General features: G+C 31.5%; 1 protein-coding gene across 1 annotated transcript; it reads left to right on the top strand.

The window, feature by feature from the left end:
• Window positions 1-1,155: 1,155 nt before the first annotated feature.
• LOC131050367 (putative disease resistance protein At5g47280) lies at window positions 1,156-5,790 on the top strand. The gene is made up of 6 exons (XM_057984529.2): window positions 1,156-2,089; window positions 2,546-2,961; window positions 3,346-3,701; window positions 3,925-4,133; window positions 4,385-5,213; window positions 5,505-5,790. Exons 1-5 carry the CDS (start codon window positions 1,417-1,419, stop codon window positions 5,200-5,202), a joined length of 2,472 nt encoding a protein of 823 aa, XP_057840512.2. The 5' UTR covers window positions 1,156-1,416; the 3' UTR covers window positions 5,203-5,213; window positions 5,505-5,790.
• Window positions 5,791-9,459: the final 3,669 nt, after the last annotated feature.

The following is a 9,459-nucleotide window of genomic DNA, read 5'->3' as shown; positions in this document are numbered from 1 at the left end:
TATCCATGTGAAATCAGACATTGAACTGGTGCTGGTTAAATTCTCAGAGCCAAAACTATTTTTGTTTGTCAACGAAAAAAAACCAATCTCCCTTCAACTCATTCTTCTATTCACAATGAATGAAAAGTAGATCTAAATATATTTAGGTTTGAAGCCACTAGATTCTTGAGCTGGAGAAAAGATTAAAAGAAGATAGAGAGGCTGAAATCGATAGTTCAGAATGCTGATTTCTCCTTATTGTTTGGCAAGTGAAAATTTTCAGGCTTGTGACACATCTGAACGACTTCAACAATGGTGTGAGACTGAGTAGTAGCAGATACAGAGGCATAGCCTATACTTATAGCAGTAGCATCCGTTAAAGACTTAACACTCATTCCCATCTCGAGCTTTCAGATTCTGATTCGATTTCTCGGACCTTCCTTCCATACTTTTCTCTGAAGACAACTTTCTCACTTCCGGCATTTAAAATCCAACTAAGTTTGCTTTCCGATGTGAAAAATTTCATTACCAGCCGGAGAAATACTCGCTTCCGGCATTTAAAATCCACCTAAATTTGTTTTCCAACGTGAAAAATTTCATTACCAGCCTGATAAATAGTTACTTCGACTAGACAATGCCCACACTAAATAGTCTACGTCTATGGAATATCTTTTTTTACATATAATATAATATATATTTTATACAAACATTTTTATAATAAATATAAAAATTAAAATATAATTATATATTTAAAAAAATTCTAAAATAAAATATTATTTATTCTTTCAAAAAATTTTAAGTAAAATACTTTTTAAGTAATTGTAAAATAAAATAATTATTTAATTAATAAAAACAAATATTTAATAAATATAAATATAATAAATAAATTATTTTTATTAATTAGACTGCGCGTTTATTTTGGCTCGAAAACAGCAGTACAGATTGACTAACATGTTAGTCGCATGTTTTATACCGTCGATTTTGCAATAACCGATTGCGATTGACTAACACATCGCTATCACTCTGTAGGAAAACCAGAATAGTTTGAGCGGTAAGAATGGATATAACACCTCAAAAAATTAAACTGTTCGATAATTTTTTAACTGACGTAAGCACAACACGTCATCCTAGACTGGGGAAGACAATCTCTGTTTCTCTATTTAACTGTCATAAGCTTTATCTCTGGTATCGGCTGAAATATATTGTCTAGGTATTTTTTCTAAACCAGAAAATCATCTGTTCGAAAAATTATCAGTCTGCGTTCTTTGAGAATAGTGCTGCCTCCATTCAAGAATTCTAGTGAACGTTAATTTTGTTCAACTGAAGCAGAATTCCTGGCCAAGAACTTGAGTACGCAGGCACGTTTCAAACTGGAGAACAGAGGAAAGTAAGTAGGCTGTAAGAAGACTGTTTTTTATTACTCTCGTAGATATATACATGATGCAGATTTTCAATTGCAAGACTCTCAGCGTCAGAGCCGCTGCCCAGCTGAAGGTTTTAACCCCACTCATTCAGGAAATTTATATTTCGGATCTAAAATTGCCCAAGGATAAGCAAAATCCCATTTTTCACCAGTTTTACAATACACTTGTGAGAGGTGCTGAACTAGTGAAAAAATGCGAAAATATTGGTACTTTCAACCTGCTTGTCAATTATAGGTATGCAATGCAGATTCTCAAGTTTGAAAAGGATATTAATGGGTTCCTGGGCTTGATTCCTCTCCACATGATGCTTGATACCAGAGATCTTTTAGAAGAACTGAAAAAAAATTACCAATCCGAGTCTGCTGATATAAGCAGGGGACTCAATGATTTCATCTTCAAGCAAGCTTCCATGCTAACAAACGACCCCTCCCAAAATACCATGATGCTTCAACAAATGGTTTTAGATGATTTGGTTGACTCTTGCGATATTGTAGGAGATTCTGCAAGCTATAATCATGATAATGGTTATGGAAAATCTAAAATTGTCGTTGGTCTGGAGAAATCCACTGGGGATTTGAAGGAGCTTTTGTTTAACAATGAAGTGTCTGTCGTTGGAGTTCAGTGTATGGGAGGAGGAGGTAAAACGACGTTGGCCTTGACTGTCTGCAACGATCCTCAAATTAAAGGTGAAAGGGGTTTCTGCTCAATTTGAGTCATGTTTTCTTGTTATTTAAGTTTTCATTTGAAAGGCGCTCTGCAATTTCTAAGGTTTCTGCCTTGAATGCCAATATATGCCAAGATTTTGGGTGCTTTTTCTTCGCCTTTTCTGAGGAGATGGGACGAACTTTTAACATACGCATAGTCATAAGCCAAATGTAACTGTTTAGCTGTCTTGACTCTACTTTTGGATTTCCTTTAGTAGACTATAAAATTATAAATATAAATCTGTCTGGTTTACGATCTTATGTAGTAGTTATCATTCTCTGTTTTATTTAGATAGTACTCTGTAAATCTCTGGTTGTAATGTGCTTTTGTGTGGCTTTATATACTAATTACTGGTTTCCGTTGAGGCAGCCTGCTTTAGTTTATTTTTCTTGCGTGTTAAGGAATTTACTAAAGATTTGGTTTATTGTGGAGATCAGGTTATTTTGGAAACAACATTTTTTTCATCACAGTTTCACAATCCCCAAATCTCAAAACCATTTTAGAGATCATGTGGGAAAAGATAGTTGGGAAGAACAAACCTGAGTTTCAGAATGTGGAAGATGCACATATACAGCTGCAGGAGCAGCTGCTGAAGCAACTGAACTTGAAGCCAACTCTGGTGATTCTGGATGATGTCTGGAACAGAGTAAGCCTGGAAAATTTGCTATTTGAAGGCCCAGGGTATAAAACCCTCATCACAACTAGAGACAGTTCCATTATACCAAAAGACCTCTCTACTCGAGTGTATCAGTTGCCATTGCTGGGCCAGGAAGATGCTCTTTCACTTTTCTGCTTCTGGGCATTCGGACAGACATCAATTCCATGGACTGTAGATGCAACTCTAGTGAAGGAGGTATTTGTTTTTCTCTCTTTGCTATATTGTGAGAGTGGATGAAATCCTCAAAAATTATATATGCATAATTTTTATTTTTATTTTTTATATCTGGAATCTTTGCTACAGCAAAATTAATCCTCTTTAGACTTTTTCTGGATTAGGCAGGATGAAATAAGGACTGGGCTTGCAAGAGTAAAAGAGTCAATTAATCATTATGGACAAAATTAATTTATAAAATCAGATTTTCAAGCAATTTTGTATCAAGTAATTAGATAAAAAATTTAGAGATCCAAATTTTTGATCTCTGGAGTCAGCTCACTGGGCTCAACTGTCGGTTTAGGTGTATGCAATTTTTTTTGTCCTACAATTTCTCCTGATTTTAATCCATTTCATGAATCACAGGTCCAAGCAGAATGTAAAGGTTTGCCATTAGCTCTTAAGGTGATTGCAAGCTCGTTGCATGGGGAACCTCCTGTAGTCTGGGAGATAGCAAAGAATAAGCTTTCCAAAGCGGAACCAATATCAGATTATCACAAAGAGGGGCTTTTCAAATGCTTGGAGACGAGTATTGATTTGTTAGATGATGTGGTGAGAGAATGTTTCTTAGACTTGGGGTCATTTCCAGAGGACACAAAGATCTGTGCTGATGCCCTGCTAGATATTTGGGTTTATTTTCGCAATCTGGAATGGCAGGATGCCTTTGTCATCCTGTTGGAACTTGCAAGCCGAAATCTATTGAATTTAACCAGCAATTCAGGGTAATTGTCTACGATACATTAATTAGATTTAAAAAAAAAATTTATTGTGTTTTTCTTGTTGAATCAATGTCTCAAATCATATTCTATGATTTATAGTGAGGAAAATAAAAAAAATGGACCAAAAAACACAGTTAAAGCTCTCAAACATGTTTTTTTCATGTATAAAATTTTTGTTAATATATTTTTTTTTTAACATTATTGACTTGGTGGTTGCACTTATCAGGAGCGGAGCAGCAATTTCTCATGGAAGTGTCTCTGAGCTGTACTTTTATCAGCACGATGTAATGAGAGATTTGGCCTTGTATCTCGGATACCATGGCGATTTAGTCCACAGGAAGAGGTTACTTATGCCCAGAAAAGAGCTTAATTTACCAGGGTCATGGGCATTTTGTGATACACAGTTTGATGCTCAAATTGTCTCTGTTCACACAGGTAGGTTTCAAGATTTCCGACAGATGGGATCTGAAATTCTGGACATATGTTTTAATAGAGCTTAAATTTTCTATACCAAATTTTGCGTCTAGCTTAAGTGTCATTAATTGATGTTAAATTTACATACCCAATTTTCTGGATGTATTATGTGCATGTCTGACATGATAATAAATTGTAGGACAGTGATCTTCAATAGTCTCGTCGATATATTTTATTCTCTAATTGAATTCATTTCTGATTTGTACGTGCAGGCCCTATGGGGGAAAATCAGTGGTACGAGATGAATTTCCCGGAAGCAGAGGCTCTGATATTACTCTTTACCGCGAGTGAATATTACCTCCCTCCATTTTTGAAATCCATGAAGAAATTGAAATTTCTCATGGTATACAATTATGGCACAAGGAGAGCAACTGTGAAAGGTTTAGAAACCCTATCTTCACTCACTCAACTCAAAAGCGTCCGCTTGGAGAAAGTGATTGCAACAACTGTACTAAAACAGAGCAAAGCACTGCAGAACTTGGAGAAGCTATCTTTAAGCTTATGTGAAGGTTTTAAAAATACATCCACATTCAACAATACCAAGCTGCATGATTTTAACATGGACCACTGCAGTGATTTAGAGGAGTTGCCCCCAAATATCTGCTATATGCCTTCTGCTCACATGTGGTCTATTACCAACTGCCATCAGGTTCAAAAGTTACCATATGACCTTGGAAATCTGAGCTCTTTGAGAGTGTTGAGGCTGTCAGCACTGCCAGGCCTAAAAGAGCTGCCATCATCAATTGGAAATCTTGGGTGGTTGGAATATCTGGACATTTCAGTATGTGTGGGTCTGAAAGAACTTCCAGAGGAAATAGGCCAACTGAAGAATTTAAGTGAGTTAGATATGAGAGAGTGTTCTCGTTTGAAGAGGCTGCCTAGAAGTGTTTTGGGACTGACTTCCCTGAAACATGTTATCTGCGATGAGAAGATTGGGAAACAGTGGTTGAAGGCCAAAGGAATATCTATCCCAGAGCTCAGAGTTGAAATTGTGGAAGTACAATTCAGTTTGGATTGGCTTGATCATTGACTCACATCTGGGTAAAACATCAATTTCCATTTCTCTATTTTGTCTTTTAATTAGAACAGATTTATACGGTGGAAACACCTATTCAGTCATTAAATTATATATATTTATTAATTAATTAAAAATCAGAATACAATATATTTTGTATTTTCAATTAATTTATATATATGTCAAATGTACAATCTGATAACTGCATATACAATATAGGCAACCCTGATTTATGAGTAAATTTTCACTCAAATGCTCACAGCAGTAAACCTATTTTTAATTATTGTTTTTGTTTCTTTTTTTTGTTGTGGGTGCAGAGCAAACCTTTCTCCATCCCAAAGTCAGTTTGATTCTGTTTTTTGTGTAGCTTGGAAATATGTAGCAGTGGGGTTCCTTGGTCGCTTGGACATTTGCACTGAAGTTATATTAGTATGGAAGTTTGAATTGTCTAGTAGGTTAATTAAACTTCTCCTGAACATCAGTTTATTATTTTCAGTTTGAGTTATATGTAATAGTTAGCTACAATTTGTGGTAATTATATAATCTTAACTCTGTTCGACTATTTTTATATTTGACGAAATTAAAATTAGTGAAAATTTTAAAGTTTTTTTTTTATCAGATGAAGAATGTTCTAAAAATTGTGAAGCAAAGAAAAAACCAGCGTTAGGTGTATTGGATAAAGAGTACATTGATTTTTTATTTTTATTTTTATTTTTTTATCTGGACTGGATTGTTTTTTTTAACATTTAAATATTATATTTATTTATTTTTAGATAAATCTTATTATCTTTGAAATATATATATGTATTGATATCTAGATCAAATTAAAAAGTCATATCATATATTTATTTTTTTCTTTGTCAAATTTTTTAATTGACTTCCATCAATTTGATGAGGTTAGGGATTACTGTAATAAAGAACAACATGATTGTGGATAATTAACAGAGTAACTTAGCTAACTATTAACAATGATCATTCAATAATTCTATTTATTTTAATTTTAAAATTTAATTGAAATGGTAAATTTCAAAATAGTATCATTATGTTATTAAAATATTAATAGAAAAATAGAAAGTAAAATATATTATCTATTAATATTGTATATTTTAAATTGAAGTCATGAAAATTGATATCTAAAGTAAAATATATTATCCATTAGTATTTTATATTTTAAATTGAAGTCATGAAAATTGATATCTAAAATAAAAAACATTATCCATTAGTATTTAATATTTTAAATTAAAGTCATGACAATTGATATCTAAAATTTCTAGTCATTGTAGTGTAGATTTCTTAAATTTGGTATTCTTAAACTCTGTATATAACAATTGATATTAAATGGTTCTAGGAAAAAATATTTTATTTTATAATTTATATTTTAAAATAAAATAAATTAACTATAATTGTTTCTTTTACTTGTATTTTAGTGGTTTATTGTTTTTGACTATCTTGTATGTAATTTGTAAAACTCCAATCTTTTAAATTATGATTAATATTTTTTCATTTAATTTTTTTATTTGAAAGGATTGTAGTTTTATGGATTAATTGCAAGTGGTGAGGGTGATGTCATGGTCTCTATTTATGATATTAATCAAGATTCATTAATTTTAGAGGTACCATAAATGAAGGATGATATAAGATTGTGGTTTTAGTTTTATTATTTATATTTATTTATTTTTATAATGATATTATTTAGTATATTTATGTTACAATGTTAATTATGATATTTTTCATGGTAGTGTAATTGGGCAACATTCATGTGAGTATATTTTGTCTTGTGATAGTACCACCTATGGATTGAATATGACAACCAAGTTGGTGATGTTTTGATTTTAATTATCTTGTAATAGGCATTTGATTAGGTTCTATCATATACTAAACTTGTGTGCTTCTAGACATCTCCTAATATTTATTGCTAAATAGATGTTGAGCAAGATGAATTGTAAAACAACTTCTCACCATTCATGAAACACATTTCTTCTTATATTCGAAGAGTTGGTGTTATTATTGTTGTTTATACTTAAGTTTCCTCTTATTTTTAGCAACCTTTATCTTTAATTTGTAGTTTATTTTGAATTTCATAAGACTAAAATTATGAACTCAATTTTCTTAAAGAACCAATTCTTAGTTCATTATCTTGCTTCAGACTTATAAAGCCTATTGTTATTTCTATAGACTTGAGTTAAAAAAATCTAATTTTATAAATAATATTGTTGTGAAGCTCTAAGTACACTTAGAATGAGCATCTCAAACCTACTATCTAACTTCAATTTCTATTTTTATTGGACTATAACCATTTAGCAAGCTCCCTACTAGTCACCCCTATTTTCTTTATCCTACTTACATGCATTAAATTAGCAATTAAATTAGCAAGTCAATTGTGTGGAGGTTTTGTATCCCTAACTCTCATTTGCCTTTTTTTTAAAAGTTTGTATACCATTTTTTTTTGGCACATATTTATACAATTCTAATAGTTGTTTACTAATTTTATTATCATCCTTTGATATTGTTGTGTGTGGGTCTTGCTATAATTGGAATAATTTTTTTGTTTATTGATTGTACTAAGTGATTTGTATATGGAGAGCCACAATAAGACAAGTACTATGCTTTTAATTATATAAGACTTCCTTAGTTTAGTAGGAAAAACATAGAAATACATCCAAAGAATGAACATAGTAATTTATTAGTTGTAAACTATATTTTTTATGTTTTGTTTCTATTTAAGAAAATAAGGAAGTGGAAATAAAGAGTAATCAACTTTATTATATTTCATTTTGGTGGACTTAAACTATTAAGCATTTTATATTACTTTTGTTTACCATCAATTATTCAATTAGAATCAAAGGGAAATCATGAAACCCTATCTAATCAAAGAATCCTAAACAAAACCAATATATCTTCATCATCAATGGGTGAGTGGTTGTAATTTGTCGTGTCTATTGTTTGTGGGCTGACATCATGATCAAATAGGAATTCATAGTCGTGAAAATCTATCACACTTTCTATGTATGTTCACCATCTGAGGTTGTATCACTTATCCCCTCTTATTCTTGTAACTCATTTTGTTGTAGATTTGTGGACCTCCTTTGTGTGGTGGATACCCTTCTTAAGCCTGATATAAGTGGGTGAACTCACAAAGGTGGTTCCCACTTTTTCGTACATGCCGATTTTTGTTGAAATCATATATTTTTTAGAAAATATAATGATTTAAGATTTAAGAGGTCCCATTTGAAGTAATTAATTGAAGAGAGTTAGATAAAAGGCTCTTAGATCAAAATTTCTTGGATAGAACCTCTTTATTTCCAAATCATACTTGCAATGGAGTTTCCTTTGCATCTATCAAATGCTGATAAAAAACCAATTTATAATTAGCTTTTGGGGGGTCAAATGAATTCATTTATAAGTTTTATTTTTTTAAGTATTTATCCCTTATTATAAGATTTCTAGATATTATAATTTTTAATATATTTAATTTCATTAATATATTTTTATTTTGTTTCTTATGAATATAGGGTTATCACCGAACATGAACTTCTTTGTTCAATGCTTATGGAAAAATAGTAAACGTCACCCAAAAAATTTTGAAAAATATTTACGCACTAGGTATTGAAGTCCTCTTTCCAACAAAATAATAATCACTAATTTTCGTTACATATAGAACAAGTAATGTAATATCAAATGGACATATGTCAAAATTACAGTTAACTCAACTTCAAATCTTAATAAAACATGAAATATTGAAGATAATATTATAGAACTAATTGAAAACACTATATATGGATGTTACAAAAACAAATTCGAAAGAATCGCATTCATATCTATTATAGTAAAAAAGTTATGGTATATGGAGTGAGTATCACTCTTTAAAAATGTTGTTTTTTGAAAAAAACTAGTTTTCGAAGGAGATAGAAAAATGAAAGAAAATGGATTCCAAAAATTATCAAAAAAATATTTTAGAATCTACATACAAAATTACACAAATCACTAGTTCACTTCATCTACAATTTCCTTACAGGTTAGAAGTAATGGATGTTTGAATCTGAAGTTTTTTTTTTTTTGAAAATGAAAATTGCAGTGTCAAAGCTGGCAAAAAGTGTAACCCGCTATTGTGGGTTCACCCAAGTCACAGTCTTTCTTCATCTAACTCATTTGGAGGAGTTGAGTTGTCTCCCTTGGCAAAAGTATTAACAACAACCAAGGATTAGGCTCATTTGTTGGTGCTAAGCCCATGTCTATTACCATATTTGCTTGTGCAGATGTTTTAGATACTGT

The sequence above is a fragment of the Cryptomeria japonica genome, chromosome 4 (genome assembly GCF_030272615.1).
Source record: "Cryptomeria japonica chromosome 4, Sugi_1.0, whole genome shotgun sequence".
Taxonomy (NCBI): Eukaryota; Viridiplantae; Streptophyta; class Pinopsida; order Cupressales; family Cupressaceae; genus Cryptomeria; species Cryptomeria japonica.
The sequence above is the reverse complement of the archived record's forward strand: the minus strand, read 5'-3'. Positions and strand labels throughout refer to the sequence as shown.